Genomic DNA, 16,911 nt, shown 5'->3' with positions numbered 1-16,911 from the left:
GATGAGCGAAGGCGCCTTTTTCTCAGACCCCAAGTATTGCCTCGAGGAACCCCACGAAGCTATTTGGATTGATGCCCAGAAGATGATTCTGTTCTTGAGGGATCTTCTTAGCTAGTAGGTAACAAGTCGTAATTTTATGGGATCATAGTCATTGTTTGTACTTAATGCAACATTGGAAATGAGCGTACATTGTAAGTTCAATAGGGTTTTGATTTTTCGTGGTTGACCTACATATTGTAAGTATTTTGTTTGTCCAAAACACACCAATTACGCAAAGGGGACATATTGATTTTCCAATTGATTCACATTTGCAAATATGGATCTCAATTGTTTCTAACCTCAATATATATATATATGTATATATATATTCTCAGGGGTAAAATGATTCATGCGCACAAATGAGACATCCTAAATTTTGTATTCACTGGCTAAGATAATTCGCTTGATTGGTAAGTTATGGATAGATTTTCGCAAGTGCTTTTGTGTGGATGATAACTTGAATTTGTTAGTTGTAATTTGTACAAATCCACAGGGAATTTATATACGAAAATCAGTGAGTGATGTATATAGAAAAATGATCAGATATAGTAGATTTTGTGGTTGTAGACCCTAAGTAGTTATCACAATTATTTATAATTTTTTTTATTGGTGAGTTTCCAGGTCGAACACAAGGATTTTAAGTCATGAATTTCAAATGGTGAAGATCTTGAAAAAGCGATGAGAATTGCAGGAAAGGATCCGCTTGCGGCGAATCAAAACTTCTAGTCTATTTGAAAACGGTAAATAAGCGGTAAAAGAGGTGAGCGGAAGCAAGCGAAGCGAAGGTGTAAAGTGAAGTGCCGGCGGTAGCCAGATGATCGGGACATGAGCGGAAGCGGGGACCGAGTGAACGGGACATAGATGAATGGTGATTACCGAGTGAACGGGACATGAGCGGGTGGCACATTATGATATATATATATGTATATAGGTGAGCGACAGAGAGTGAAGGAGAGGTGTTGTGTCTGACTTGTGCGTTACTAAATGGATAGAATCCCCTGGATGTAATGAGCGAATGATGTAAGTGTGTTAACGGAAATATATGTATATTACGGAAACGGTTAGAAAGAGATGATGTAATTATATAAACTGAAATGTAAAGAATTCATAACACTGAAATTTGACCTTAAGAGATTTACAACAAGACTTCAATGACACCCAGAATCAGAATATTATAAGAAAGAAACCCTACTGTCACTAGGAATCTCTGTGACCTAATAGACCACCGCCTATGCCCCATTAATTATCCCAACTTCTGACTCATTAGTGGCTTTACCCTTTAGTTACCTCTTTTTAATTAAAATTAAATTCAGAACAGTAGTTGAGCAGGTCGATAAGACTCCCGCGTACTCAACTACATTGAATTACCTTGAAACCGCTTTTGGCGCAAAACAAGGCTGAGATTAATCAATTCTTCTCATGCTCTAAACCAGTTAAATGAAGTTCTTTAAATTCAAAGTTTATATAATTGTGGATAAAGTGTGGAAGAAATGAGGATGGAGAACCGAATGATATTTCATTAATTACTACTAAAGCTGGAAAGACTAGAACTACAAAGTTGTAATTGAAAGCAATAATCTAATCTAAGAAAGCGATAAAGATTTGGCCAAGGAATGAGGGAAATCCCTACTCCTTTGGCCATTCCTGTGGAGAACTCCCTTACAGGGTTGGAGCTCTCGGAGACAGGAAGACGACTGGACTGTAGAAAGTAATTGCTAAAAGTACTTCAAAAATTGAAGATATTTACATAGAGATATCTGGCCCTATTTATAGTAGGTGAATTGGGACGGTTGCAAACAGTTGCTGGGCGGTTCCAACCGCTGGACAGTTAGGCGGTTGCTGGTAGTTATTCTGTTGAAGTAATTGCTGGCCATAACTCCCAGGGTGCCCGCTTCACTTGCATTGAATTGTAAAGGCTCAGATCTTCCTCGCTTGCCGGAGAGCTGGAGGGCATCAGCGCAGCTAGGCTCGCTTGTGCTGGCTGGAATTGAAATGGTTGAACCGCTGCAGTTGGAACACTTAGTCGAATTCTGGTAACATTCTGCAGAGGTGGGTGTCTGGGTTGTCGCTTGCAAGCGGCAGGGGCTATCGCTTGTGAGCGGTGGAAGCTACCGCTTGCCTCTCGCGCCTTGGTCTTTTTCAGTAGATATTCTGGGTGCTTGCGAGCGGAGGAGGCTATCGCTTGTGGCGCATGCCTTAGCTTTTCTGGCACCAGACTACCGCCCAAAAAGGGCAAAATTCGTTAATAATCTCAACAACGAAATTTGGATCATGCCAAGCTATATAGATCAATAATGTATGTCATTAATGGGTTATTATGATGGTTTTTATATAGAAATTCGAGTAATACACAGTTTTGTCAAACAAAGAATATGCTCATATTTGAAGTCATCAGTGGATATGCATAGGAAGAAAGGCTTCGGTCAAATGTGTTATATATATTTGAGTGTGTGGTTTCATCTACCAATAGTGCTCGTTCCTATTATTCTAATAAGGTATAGAATCTTTTAGAGCAACAATATAAGATTTTTGTTTTTCTAAATGAATGTGTTAGATTTCGTAATAATTGGCAATTGAAATTCGGATAACGAATTCTTTTTCCAGAACCTCATGGTCCAACCGATTCCATTATGAATGATTGACTTCATTGGCTAGATTAGATGGTTTCCCCTTCCCTTCGTGCGGATTAATATTTATTGCTTCCTTCAATACAATACTCTAGCTAACATCAATAGTGAATAGTAGTTCACATTTATTATCTCTAGGATATTTGCGAGTTAAACTACATACATAATGTCGCATGGTAAATGCAAATCAACATACATAAGCAATAGTTCAATAGTCTGAAATAAGCATTTCACTTAGATATGATAAAAATATATATATATATCTAGAATTTTGTACTGCTTCCTTACAAAGCAGCATAGCGATTGCAGTCGGAAATACAAGTACCCTATAACAAATTACTATTATTATTATTGAGCAGTGGCAGAATTGTCGACAAAATGCCAGTACCTGTTGAAGAACCACATGGAGTCGGCTTCCACCACGACCCCGTCCTGGTTCCGGTGGCAGCTGTAGTACGCGTGTGTCCTGTTCTTTATAGCGAATGTTGGATGTCCGAAGCTCGCCTCCCGGGCTCTGTCATGCTGACATTACATTACAACCATTTCAGCCTTCATTAGGATTTATTTAGTGATTGTTATGAATCTCACATGTAGTTTAGAAGAATCAAATCAAATATTTATTTTTTTAATATATTAAAATTTTTTAAAATTTTCATCTAAAACATTACATTTTGTGTGTGTTGTTTCTTACTTGCTAGCGAGGCCTTCAAGATTTCCTCCATCACCAATGATTATATAAACAGGGGCCGATTGGTCTCTCACCGGTGTACAAATTCCATTCACAACATTATACGCAATGTTAGACACGCGTTCCTGAAATATATATCATTTCATATAGAATAAACACGGTGCAAAAGTATACATATAGATAAGAAAGTGATCTTGGGGGAAGAATGTGAATCAAAACAATCAATTTGTGGCAAGGTGAACCGATTAATGCGACATACCGATCGTTCATAGGCGTGTACATGGCCAGCAAACACGAGTCGACTTTGTATTTGACAAACCACGGCTCGTACATAACTCTCATGGTTTCTCCTTCCATGTAGTGGTAGTTGTAGCTGTTGTACTATGGAGAATGCATCAGCACAATCCACTACAAAAAAAATATCAATTTTGTAACAAGATTTTTTCGTTGTTAAATCCACTTTTTCTGTTACTAATGATATTAGAGACGGAATTTGAGATGGAATTACGTTAGCTACGTGAACTTTAGTAACGGAATTTCGTTACGAATAAACTATTTTTTTGTAGTGATCAGCCATGGCGTCTCCGATCTGTTCACCTTCGGCAGCTCCTCTTCGAGCCACGTGTATTGAGGAGTGTATTTACCATCCAAAAAAGAGCAAAAAAGAATAACAAACAAGTAGTTGCACGCCATTTTGACGAGTTTTTCGATTGCATTTTGTTTATTTACCAAACGTATGCTGAATAAGAAGCCAGAACTATGATATGTGCCGAAGCTCTCTTGATAGAGTACCAAATGGTTTGGTGCTCTTCGATGCTTTGTAAGGGACGTGATAACGGTGCTTATAAGGCTTGAATGGTTCATTTTCGCCCTGCGAAGATTTAACAGTCGTAAGCCTAGTTGAATGCAAGCAGCCATTGGCAAAACTTACAAGAAATGAGAATAATGAAATAAATTACTAGCTTTTGTTGCTCTGCTGAATTATACATACGATATATTAACATAATACAATACAACATATGATATGATCCCATACAATATGTATCATCATTGATTTCAGTACAAAACATATGAACAGACAACACATTCTTTAAATCCATCTCCTAAATTATCAGATATCTGCTTATCCTCCAATCCAACAGTGAGCATAAATATAATTCTTTTTCAGAAATGGAATTAGCTCAAACAGTTGTGATTAAATGAAAATATGGATTGGTTCTATGATATGATCCCTCTAGTGAAAGAATGAAAGAAATTGCACAGTTAAAGGAGACCACGAACACTTACAATTTTAGGTTCGAAATTGATCTCCTGATTTCCAGCAGTCCAAATCCAGGGTTGGAAAGCCACACTCCTCTCCACAAAACCTCCCCCGTGAATCCCACCTCCTATTGTAATGGAAGTCATACCTATCAAATCCCCTGTTTTGAAGCACTGGGAAGTTCCAAGTTTAGGCTATGATATTTAAAGCTCTCCAAGACCATAATATAGCATATTATGTATATTGCCTATCCAACAAGTATGTATGTATGAATATATATATGTATGTATGTATATACCTATAAGACCAAAAGTATATGGAGCATCAGGTCCAACAGGTGGAGGTGCAGTCAACCAGAAAGTTCTTGTTGTGTGCCCAATACCGATCTTGTAATAGTATTTGGTATTATACTGCCCAAAATTTAGAGTACATTCAATGTTAGATTCACCACTTTTTGATGCACATTATCAATTTTTCTCTAATTTTCTTAATCAGGAATTATACTAAAGAATTAGTGTGAATTCAATGCTGGATACACAACTTTTTTATTTTCTATTTTACTTATCTTTCAACTCATAGAGAAATAAAATGAAATTGAAAATAAGAATGTTTCAGTGTATGTTTATTTGTTAATTTGTTTTTTACTATTTAGTTTTTATAGTTTTCTTTAAAAATATATTATTATAATCTCATAAATATTATATTCAAATAATTATTCAAATTTAAAATTAAAAAAAAAAAATCACCGACTAAATACAAAAATATTTTCTGACGAATTTTCAATGAAACTCTTTCTTATTTGATTTATCATTTTCTCATGAATTATTCATCCTCTAATTTTCCATTCGGTACACACTCTATATTAATTTATCCATCTTGTTGTAATTTTTCTTATATATTTTTAAGTGAATTTTCTATTTTACTAAATAAAATAAAAAATCAACTCTAAATTTAAAAAATCATATGAAAATTAGAGTTGATTTTTTATTTTTCAGATTTATTTCTTTACCATTATTTTTCTACAATCGTATTATTTATACAAAACATATTCTCTATTTTTACACACGCGTATAACACATATTTAAACATAAAAAACTTAAATAATTATTTTAATAAAAAAGCTCAAATTCAAAATAAAATTTTAATGAAAAATGAAAGCTAAATTAAAATTAAAATTAAAATTAAAATTCTAAAAAACAAATGCAAGCTAAATGATGAATAAAGCGATCAAGTGAGGTCACACATCAGGGAAGTCAATCGTAAAAGATGGATAACTCTAGTAGGGGATGGCATGTCCGTGCCCACCTACAAATTATTCAGACCACTCCCAATGGGCATTAAATAATAATAATAATAATAATAGTCCGTAAAATATAATCTGATAGTGTGTAAGTAGACTCGTGACATTGAATTCGAATTTTTGGATACCCAAGAGATACTTATTATTGTTTATAATTAGTATGTTATTTATTTTTTATAATTTTAACAATGGAGTTATTTTTTGCCAATGACAAGTGAGGCTGGTAATGCACAAACTCGCACAACCCGAAACCCGGATCTAGTAACCCGAACCAGATCCGGTCTTCTGTGAAACCGGCGGTCCACAGCTGAACCGAACCCAGTCCGGTTCTGTGACTTATATATAAAGGGGCAGAGGGGAGGGGGCCCGGTTTGATATATACATACAGACTCTCACTCACACTCTCAGATTTTCTCTCTCCCCGACTCCAGCGATTCTTCTCTCCTAAAAGCCCTAATCGCGACGGCGACTCCAGCGATCTTCCTTGGGTTTCTCCGGTGATCTTTCCGGCGATTCGACTGGTTCGACTGAGCTCTTTGATAAACAGCCTGTGCTGAGGCTGTTCCTCGTTCAATTTACGATTTCGAGCATTCCTTTACAGTGTATTGAATATATTGTATGTTAGGGAAGGGTTAGGCTTAAATCATTTGTGTTTTCGTTAGATCGTGGTCTGGTTCGCATGTTTGTTGCATTTCCGTGGATGTCGGTTGTGTTTGGGTTGTTATTGTGCATTACAGTGGGTATTAGGATCAATTTTAGATTGGGTAACCTAAGTCCGAGCATTTTCTTTCGTTTAATAAAAGATTCTTTAAGTTATTTGGTTTAATTAATGTGATTCTTGTATATATATGGCATATTGATCTTGAATGTGTAACAACAAGTGGTATCAGAGCCTATATGTCATTTTGAGTTTACTGGAAAGTTGAAAAACGAGATTTATGGTGAACAACTTGTTCTCATTGTAAAAACCAGAAGGTTTTTTGTAAATAGATTCAAGGCTGTGCGAAATCTAGTTAGAGAACATTACTGGATTGAAAACTTGTTTGTGACATGGTGTTAAATACCCTTGAAAAGTTTGATTTCTCCTTGAAAAGACTTTAGTTAGCCTTTTAGGAGATTAAGACTTGAAATCACCCGGATATTGGTTGATTTATATGGTTTTCTTTTAGCTAAACCATCCAAACTTTACTAATCTGTGTATTAAGTGCGCAGTGAACAAGTTTTGTTAGGTGAAGTGGCCTGGATTACGAAAAGAACACCAAAGAACTGTTGCGGAGCAAGAAGTGGGTAAAATTTCATTTAAATACAAGCTGTTAATGTGCTATTTTAGTGTTGTGTTGTGCTTGTTTTTTAAAATTGGCTGTTTGAGAGTTTAATTGACTGTTTTGAGGTTTTTAGTTGGTTGTTTGAGTGAATTGTTGTTGGCTGTTAGTTGCTTAGTTGTTTGTTAAGTGATTTGTTGTGGTTGTTGAGTGGTTAGTTGCCAAGTCTTGTTGTGAATCAGTTTAATAACTGTTTTTCAGTTAGTAATATTAACTATCCTAAAAGTTTTTTTTCAAAAGAAACTAATTCAAGGATTGGTTGATATTAATAAGTCAAAATTGAGGTTTTTTTGCAAATTCTAGTTTATCTAAACAAAACGAGAATCAGGTTGATATTTTGAAACCAATTTTGTGAAATATCTGGATTGTTTTTGAAAATTTAGTAAGATACTTTCTAAAATTTGTAAAATGGCAGGTCAAACATATTTTAATACAGCCATTTGATGGAAAACTTGATTTTGTTATTTGGAAACAAAAAATGAGAAGTGTTCTTGTAACCCAAAGATTAATAAAAAGCTGTGGAAGTTGATCCAGCAGCCGAAATTCCTACTGCAAAGAGGAATGAGCTGGATGAACTTGCATCATCTTGTATTATCTTGAACTTAGTTGATTCTGTAATAAGAAACTTATGAATCAGCCAAGGACTTGTGGGACAAGTTAAACGAAATGTATACTGAAATTTCTCTTCCAAATAGAATACATCTTTTAGAAAAGTTTTTTAGTTACAAATTAGACCTTTCAAAGTCAATAGATGGAAATTTAGATGTTTTTACCAAATTAATTCAAGATATTAAACTAACATGGGATAAAACAATAGATAATTACAGCTCTATTGTCTTGTTAAATGTCATTCTTAGTTCATATTCAGATGTAAAATCAACAATAAAATATGGTAGGGATGAAATTACACTTGATGTGGTTATAAATGGTCTAAAAAGTAAGGAAGTAGACTTGCAACTTAATAAATCTAACAAACAATCACATGGTGAAGTCATGCATGTTAGGGGTAGATCTCCTTTTAGGCCTAACAAGAATGGTTCTTCTTCTAATACTAATAAGCATGGAAATAGCTCCTATAATAGTCAATATAAGAAGAAACCTAGAAGTAAGTCTAGAAATAGGTCTCAAACACCCTCTAAGTTCATTAGGAGGTGTTTTAATTGTGGGGATCCCTCACATTTCATTAGGAACTGCCCTAAGAAAGGTAGAAACAATGCCACTAAAAATAACAATGTTAACATAGGAACAACCCCTATAAATACTACTTTGAATGAGCAAGCAAACTTGATATTGCATGATGAAGGATATATGGGTGAAGTATTTGCTGTGACAGCCGATTGTTCAAACATAACAGATTTTAACAAAAATGAGTGGTTTTTAGACTCAGCTTGTACCTATTATATGACTCCTTTTAAGGAATTTTTTTGTGATTACAAAACTCTTTCAAATTGTAATGTTACAATGGCTGATAATAGGGTTTGTGGAGTCATGGGAATAAGGACTGTTATATTAAGATTTGGTTCAGGAAATGTGTTGAAACTTTGCAATGTGAGACATGTTCCAAATTTGTCAAACAACTTACTTTCATGTGTTGGTTTGTCTTCTCTAGGCTTAAAGGGGAAATGGAGAATGAATTTTATGAAAATTACAAAGGGTTCTTTAGTTGTTTTCAAGACTGTTTTGAGGAATAACCTCTATGTGGTGACTGTTGTGCCTGAAACTAAATCTGAATTGTGTGTTAATGTTGTAAAAGATAACACTGTGTTGTGGCATAGAAGATTGAGTCATTTAAGTAATAGAGGGTTAGAGATTTTACAGAAATCTGGATATTTTGGTCTTGAAAAACTTTCAGCTTTACCATTTTGTGAAAATTGCATTTATGGAAAACACCACAAAGCTTCATTTCCTCAAAAACCAACTGAAAACAGAATTTTTTCAAGAGATTGCTTGGAATATCTTCACTCGAATGTGTGGGGTCCTTCAAGTGAACCCGCACATGGAGGGAGAAGATATCTTTTGTCAATAATTGATGATTTTTCAAGAAAGGTTTGGGCTTTTTTGCTGAAACAGAAACCTGATGTATTTGAGACCTTTAAAAACTGGAAAATTGCAATTGAAAATCAAACGGGAAAGAGGATTAAGTGCTTAAGAACTGATAATGGCTTGGAATTTTGCAATACTTGGTTTGATAATTTTTGCATTGAAAATGGAATAAGAAGACATAAAACAGCTCCTTACAACCCCTAACAAAATGGGGTTGCTGAAAGGATGAACCGAACTTTATTAGAAATAGTTCGAAGCTTATTAGCTTCTTCGGATTTATCCAAGAGTTTTTGGGGCGAGGCTGTTATAACAGCCTCCTACCTAATAAATAGATCTCCCTCAATACCTTTAAAAGGTGCTTGTCCCGAGTCTATTTGGAGTGGTAGGCATATAGATTTGTCCAATCTAAGAGTCTTTGGCTGTTCAGCGTTTATACGTGTTTTAAGTGATAAACTTGAGCCTAGGGCTGAGAAATGTGTCTTTCTAGGATATCCCGACGGAGTAAAGGGATATAGGTTGTGGTTAAATTCAAAGCCTGGTTTTAAAACATTTATTAGTCGAGATGTAGCATTTAATGAAAGTGAAATGCCCTGTTTGAAAAAACTTAGTCCATAATTGATGAAAATTCAGTGATAAGTAACTCAAATAATACTCTAAGTGAGGTGGAGCAAACTTATTCTAATTCAGCCGAGGAAGAGGCTGAATTAAGTGAGAACTTGGCTCCAAATGTGGTTGTTTTTGATCCAGCCAGTGCTGATCCAGATTACAGCACAAAAGATGTTGAATTTGGACCAGGCATCAGCCCTGGAAATTTAAGTGAAGTTTCTATTTCTGATTTTGCTGATATTGAACCTTATAATCTTGAGAATTATCAACTAACTAGGGATAGAAGTAGGCGAAATATAAGGCTTCCATCTAGATTAAATGACTTTGATGTTACTTCACTTGTTCATAATGTGTTTGAGTCATTAAATGGGAATGAACCAAAGTCATACTATGAGGCAATAAATTCAAAACATAGAAATGAATGGGTTAAGGCTATGAATGAAGAGATAAAATCTCTAAATGATAATAATACCTAGAATTTGGTGCAAAGATTGCCTAACCATTCTGTAATTGAATGTAAATGGTTGTATATAGTCAAACAAGATGAAAATGGAGTTAGATTTAAAGCTAGATTAGTTGCTAAGGGATATACTCAAAAGGAAGGTATAGATTACAATGAGTTATTTGCGCCGGTTGTTAAATATTCCACTATAAGATGCATGCTTACTTTGGTTGCTTATTTTGATTGAGAATTGATACAATTAGATGTAAAAACAGCATTTTTACATGGTGATTTAGTTGAGAAGATATACATGAAACAACCGGAAGGTTATCTTGATAAAAATAAAACAAATCATGTTTGTCTTATAAAGAAATCACTCTATGGATTAAAACAGTCCCCTAGGCAATGGAACTTAAAATTTGATGAATGCATGAGATCTATGAAATTCATTAGAAGTAACTTTGACCATTGCTTATATTTTAAGATACAATGTAAACATCCTACATTCTTACTGATGTATGTTGATGATATGTTGTTGATGGGTCCTTGTTTGGAGTCAATAAATCATGTGAAAGATTGTTTAAGCAAGAAATTTGATATGAAATAGTTAGGGGATGCAAAAGTAATACTTGGCATGAATATAGTGAGGAATAGAAGAGAGAATATGCTGTTTCTTAACCAATCTTCTTATGTTAAGAAAATTCTGCAATGTGTGATGCAAAATGCTCAACAGTCCCTTTAGCATCTAATTTCATTTTAACTAAAGATCAATGTCCAAAATCTGAAAGTGATGCGATTTACATGAAAAATGTTCCTTACTCTAATGCCATAGGCTCAATCATGTACCTAATGGTGTGTACTAGACCCGATTTAGCATATGTCATTAGTTGTTTGAGTCGTTATATGGCTAATCCGGGCGTGGAACATTGGAATGCTTTAAAATGTGTGTTTAGGTATTTGGTTGGTACTATTGACGTTGGTTTAGTTTTTGGTAAACACATAAGTGAGATTAAACTAAATGGGTATGTGGATTCCACTTATGCTAATGATAAAGATTCTAGGAAGTCAACTACATCTTATATTTTTACACTATGTGGTTCATGTGTTAGTTGGAAGTCTCAACTCCAACATATAGTTGCTCTTTCTACAACCGAATCTGAATATGTGGCTATAACGGAAGCATTAAAAGAAGCTTTATGGTTGAAAGGCCTGTTAAGTGAAATTGGATATTTGGAAAATGTTGTAACTGTTTTTTCAGATAGTCAATCGGGGATCCAACTTTGTAAAAACCATGTTTTTCATGACCGAACTAAACATATAGATGTTAGGTTTCATTTTATACGCGATATTGTGTCAAAAGGGCTTTTGAAACTTGAAAAAAAGTTCCAACCGAATATAACCCTGCGGACATGGGGACTAAAGTTTTGTCATTTTCTAAATTTAACTTGTGTAAGAAAATGGTGTATATTGATACTTTTGATTAGAATTTGGTTTTTTAAAACTGTAATTTAATTTTTTTTTAAATTCTGTTTTTTTTTTTCAGCACTGTTTCTGTTTTTTTTTTATGTTGGAATGAAAATTTTTTTTGTTCGTTTGAGAATTCTAATCTTGGTAGGTAAGTCCGCAGGTTGAAAGATTGAAAGCTATCATTGCTCGGACCGTGATGACACCCATGATGTGCCACTTTCTCCATGCCCAAAAAGGTGGAGATTGTGGAGTTATTTTTGGCCAATGACAAGTGAGGCCGGTAATGCACAAACCCGCACAGCCTGAAACCCGGATCCAGTAACCCGAACCAGATCCGGTCTTCTGTGAAACCGGCGGTCCACAGCTGAACCGAACCCGGTCCGGTTCTGTGACTTATATATAAAGGGGCAGAGGGGAGGGGGCCCGGTTTGATACATACATACAGACTCTCCCTCACACTCTCATATTTTCTCTCTCCCCGACTCCAGCGATTCTTCTCTCCCAAAAGCCTTAATCGCGACGGCGACTCCAGCGATCTTCCTTGGGTTTCTCCGGTGATCTGTCCGGCGATTCGACTGGTTCGACTGGGCTATTTGATAAACATCCTTGTGCTGAGGCTGTTCCTCGGTTCGATTTACGATTTTGAGCATTCCTTTACAGTGTATTGAATATATTGTCTGTTAGGGAAGGGTTAGGCTTAAATCGTTTGTGTTTTCGTTAGATCGTGGTCTGGTTCGCATGTTTGTTGCGTTTCCGTGGATGTCGGTTGTGTTTGGGTTGTTATTGTGCATTACAGTGGGTGTTAGGATCGATTTTAGATTGGGTAACCTGAGTCCGAGCATTTGCTTTCGTTTAATAAAAGATTCTTTAAGTTCTTTGGTTTAATTCATGTGTTTCTTGTATATATATGACATATTGATCTTGAATGTGTAACAACATTAACTTTTTTATACTCCCTCCTTCCCATAATATAGTCTTAATTGGGTTGGACACAAGATTTAAGAAATATTGATATTATATTGGTAGTTGGTAGAAAGTATAGATAAAAGATTTTTTTTCCCCTTGTGAGTGTATTAGTGTAAAAAGTAGTGACAATTGTGTAATAAAAATAAAAAAGTAGGGGTAGTTTTATGGTGATATGGTTATTTATAGAAATAAGATTATTGTTTGGGAACATACAAAAATGATAAACAAGACTATTGTATTAGGACGGAGGGATGACCTGTCGCGCGGTCAATCAAATATTTCACCTACTCCGTGATCACAATTTAATGTAATATAGGGGAAGGGATCGTCTCCACAGGGATTGTGTGATTCACTCTTTCGTATTCTAATGCAGTAAATAAAGGGGTGATTTTCTTTTATTATCTAATTAAAAAAAAATAACAAAGCAATTAAATTAAAGGGAACTGACTATCAAGGGGATGTCTGGCCAACCTGCAATTAAATTCTTTTATTTTCTTTTGCATCACTGCGGAGCTTATCCCTTTTTGTCTTTGCCCAACCTGCAGGAAACTCGTTAGGGACTAAGTAATTAACAATATCAACATACCAAGGGTGTGTAGTCGCAATAAAGAGAAGCTATTCGTCACGAAACGACTCTCGAACAGGAACTGCATCTGACTCCACAGGTATACGACTCAAGTGGTCAGCTACCAAATTTTCAGTTCCTTTCTTGTCGCGAATCTCTATGTCGAACTCTTGCAGAAGGAGTACCCATCGAATTAATTGAGGTTTGGCTTCCTTCTTTGCCATCAAGTAACGCAGAGCTGCATGGTCAGAGTACACAAACACTTTAGTGCCTAAAAGATAAGATCTAAATTTATCAAGAGCAAAAACGATAACAAACATCTCTTTCTCCGTGGTGGAGTAATTTAATTGAGCGTCATTCAGTGCTCGTGAAGCATAGTAGATGACATGAGAAGCTCTCCCAACTCGTTGCCCTAGAACGGCTCCCACTGAATTATCGCTTGCGTCACACATCAACTCGAATGGCAAGTCCCAATTCGGAGGTTGACTAATCGGTGGTGTTGTGAGGCGCTCTTTCAGTGCTCCAAATGCCTTCTTGCAATCGTCATTGAACTCAAATGCTACATCTTTCTGCAGGAGGTGAAACAATGGTGCTCCGATCTTGGAGAAGTCCTTGATGAAGCGTCGGTAGAAACCTGCATGTCCTAAAAAACCACGTAGCTCTCGCACATAAGTAGGGTAAGGTAAAGTAGTGATTAGCTCAACTTTAGATTTATCTACTTCTATACCCTCATGTGACACCTTATGGCCTAAAACAATACCTTGCTGAACCATCAGTTGACATTTCTCCCAATTGAGCAAAAGGTTAGTTTCGATGCATTGTTTCAAGATTAAAGTCAAATTACCTAGACAATTACCAAAACTAGAGCCATATACACTAAAGTCATCCATAAAAACTTCAATGATTCGCTCAATATACTCAGAGAAAATACTTACCATACATCTTTGGAATGTAGCAGGGGCATTACACAAACCAAAAGGCATCATTCTGTAGGCGAAAACTCCAAACGGACAAGTGAATGATGTTTTCTCCCGATCCTCGGGTGCTATCGCTATCTGAAAATAACCTGAAAATACATCTAAAAAGCAGTAATATGCGCGACCAGCGAGTCGTTCAATCATTTGATCAATATAAGGGAGAGGAAAATGATCCTTTTTTGTTACCGCATTCAGCTTATGGTAATCTATGCATTGGCGCCATCCAGTTTGTTTTCGAACCGGGAGCTTTTCTCCTTCTCGAGTCTCTTCCACCGTTACTCCAGCTTTCTTAGGAACCACTTGAACCGGACTCACCCACCTACTATCGGAGATAGGGTAGATGATACCAACTTCGAGAAGCTTTAACACTTCTTTCTTGACTACCTCAGTCATAATCGGGTTCAACTTCCTTTAAGCTTGTCTCACTGGTTTTGAATCCTCCTCGAGTGTGATCCTATAAGTACACAACGAGGGATCAATACCTTTTATGTCAGCGATCGTCCATCCAATGGCGGTCTTGTGATCTTTTAGAACCTTAATCAATTTCTCTTCTTGTTCTGGTGTCAATTTTGCAGAGATGATCACCGGTAGAGTCTTCTTCTCTCCCAAATAGCGTACTTTAGAGTTTCAGGTAAAGGCTTCAATTCCAATTCAGGTGCTTGCATCAAAGATGGTAATAAACATTGATTAGACTCATGTAAGAATATTGGAGCTAATTCATACCTTGGTGACACTCTTGGAGTTGAGTTAACCTCCTTGAGAACTTTTCTTATTCTCTTGTCTACGGCTATCTCTCTCCCATGTTCTTTCTCCAGATGTTCCATTAACACGATCTTCAATTTGTCGGAACCACTTAATCCAAATGCGTCCTGCACCAAGGGATCAATGATATCAATTGCATATAATGTTTCAGAATCAATAAGATGTTTTACAGCACCAAAAATATTGAAATGGACTTCTTCTCCATCAAATTCCAAAGCGAGAGTGCCCTTCCGTAGATCAATTTTTGCTCCTGCAGTGCACATAAAAGGTCTTCCTAGCAAAAGAGGCGGTGGATTAAAGCAGTGTGCATCATGCATATCCATAATATAAAAATCAACAGGAAAAATTAAGTCATTAACTTGAACTAGCACATCTTTTATCATACCATCAGGGTAAGCATTGGTTCGATCAGCAAGTTGAATATTAATTCCTGTTTCTTTTAAAGGCCCTAGATTTAAAGAGTCGTATATTGATCGTGGCATGACATTAATAGCAGCTCCTAAATCTAGCATAGCCTTAGTTATCTCAGTTTTTCCAATCCTACAAGGGATAGAAAACATACCTGGATCACCTGTTTTGGGTGGTACCTTTCTTTTGAGAACAGCAGAAACGTTCTCACCCGCTGTAATATGCTCATCCCCTCGCAATTTCCTTTTGTTAGTGCACATTTCTTTCAAAAACTTTGCGTACTTGGGGATTTGGTTGATAGCGTCCAGGAGCGGGATATTAAGTTCTACCTTCTTGAATATTTCCATCATCTCTTTTCGTTTGTTTGCCTTTTTTGGTTTCTTCAACCTGTCAGGAAAAGGAGCTGATTTAGTTTCAGTAGGAGGAACGGAGTCAGGAAGTACCTTTTCGTGAAGTTCAGCTTCTTTTTCAATCTTCATCTCAATCTGATCCTCATTTTGTTCCTTTGAGATAGGAGGTGGACCTTCCAATTCCTTTCCGCTGCGAAGAGTTATGGCACTGATGTTCTTCGGATTTTCTGGTTGTGCAGGCCACTTTCCTCTTTCTCGTAGCTGTTTTACCTCTTCGGAAACTTGGCTAATCTGACTTTGTAGCTTGTCGACAGTTGATTTCATCTCTTGCTGGAATTGCAGGGTACTGGTAGCCATAGACTTCACCAAGTCTTCCAAGGACGGACTGGAGTTGCTTGTGGGTGCTTGGGGGAGCTGTTTCTCGTAAGGGCGAGGCTGTTGCATCTGATGTGTGGCTCCAAATGGTTGAGGACCATGATTCTGGTGTGCGTTTCCATAGCACAGGTTTGGATGATCTCTCCAGCCTGGATTGTAGGTGTTGGAGTATGGATTGTACGCTGAAGGTCTATTCATACCGTAGTTTGCAGCGTTCACATCCACTGCACATTCTTCTTGAAGGGTCGGACATGCATCTGTAGGGTGTCCTGTACTCGTGCATATTCCACACGCCTTGACCTGGACACTCGGGTTGGATTTTTCCACGACCATCTTGCGAACGAAGCTCATCAACTCAGAAAGTTGTTGCTGCATTGATTGGATTGCATGGTCGTTGTTGTTTCCACTCATATGTCCAACATCTCTTGAACCAAATTACTGCGTATTTTCAGCCATCCTCGCAATAAGATCCCAAGCTTGTGCCGGCGTCTTATTTACTAAAGCTCCACCACTTGCAGTATCGATAATGTTCCTGTCCATCAACGACAAACTATCATAAAAGTATTGAATCAATAATTAGGGGGAATTTGATGTTGTGGACATTTAATGATAAGCTTATTAAATCGCTCCCAATATTCATGGAGCGTTTCACCTGATTGTTGCTTGATGCCACATATCTCCTTCCTCAGGATCACAGCTCTGGAAGCTGGAAA

At 36.6% G+C, this 16,911-nt stretch overlaps 1 protein-coding gene, 1 non-coding gene and 1 pseudogene across 2 annotated transcripts; 1 reads left to right on the top strand and 2 right to left on the bottom strand.

Moving 5' to 3' along the window:
* Positions 1–3,014: 3,014 nt before the first annotated feature.
* LOC127260346 (purple acid phosphatase-like) lies at positions 3,015–5,025 on the bottom strand (annotated as a pseudogene).
* Positions 5,026–14,884: 9,859 nt separating this feature from the next.
* On the bottom strand, positions 14,885–16,609 carry LOC127260345 (uncharacterized). The gene has a single exon (XM_051288058.1). It carries the CDS (start codon positions 16,607–16,609, stop codon positions 14,885–14,887), a length of 1,725 nt encoding a protein of 574 aa, XP_051144015.1.
* A 174-nt stretch (positions 16,610–16,783) lies between these two features.
* On the top strand, positions 16,784–16,890 carry LOC127260368 (small nucleolar RNA R71). The gene has a single exon (XR_007840729.1). It is a non-coding gene; the product is annotated as a small nucleolar RNA R71 (small nucleolar RNA).
* The last annotated feature ends 21 nt before the right edge of the window (positions 16,891–16,911 follow it).

The sequence above is a fragment of the Andrographis paniculata genome, unplaced genomic scaffold, assembly GCF_009805555.1.
Source record: "Andrographis paniculata isolate CXL003 unplaced genomic scaffold, ASM980555v1 Contig61END, whole genome shotgun sequence".
NCBI lineage: Eukaryota > Viridiplantae > Streptophyta > Magnoliopsida > Lamiales > Acanthaceae > Andrographis > Andrographis paniculata.
Note: the sequence above shows the minus strand (reverse complement) of the source record. Positions and strands in the feature narration are given on the sequence as shown.

What these genes read in the sequence shown, in the direction of transcription:
- LOC127260345 (XM_051288058.1), bottom strand. Translation starts at nt 16,609, where the DNA reads ATGAGTGGAAACAACAACGACCATGCAATCCAATCAATGCAGCAACAA.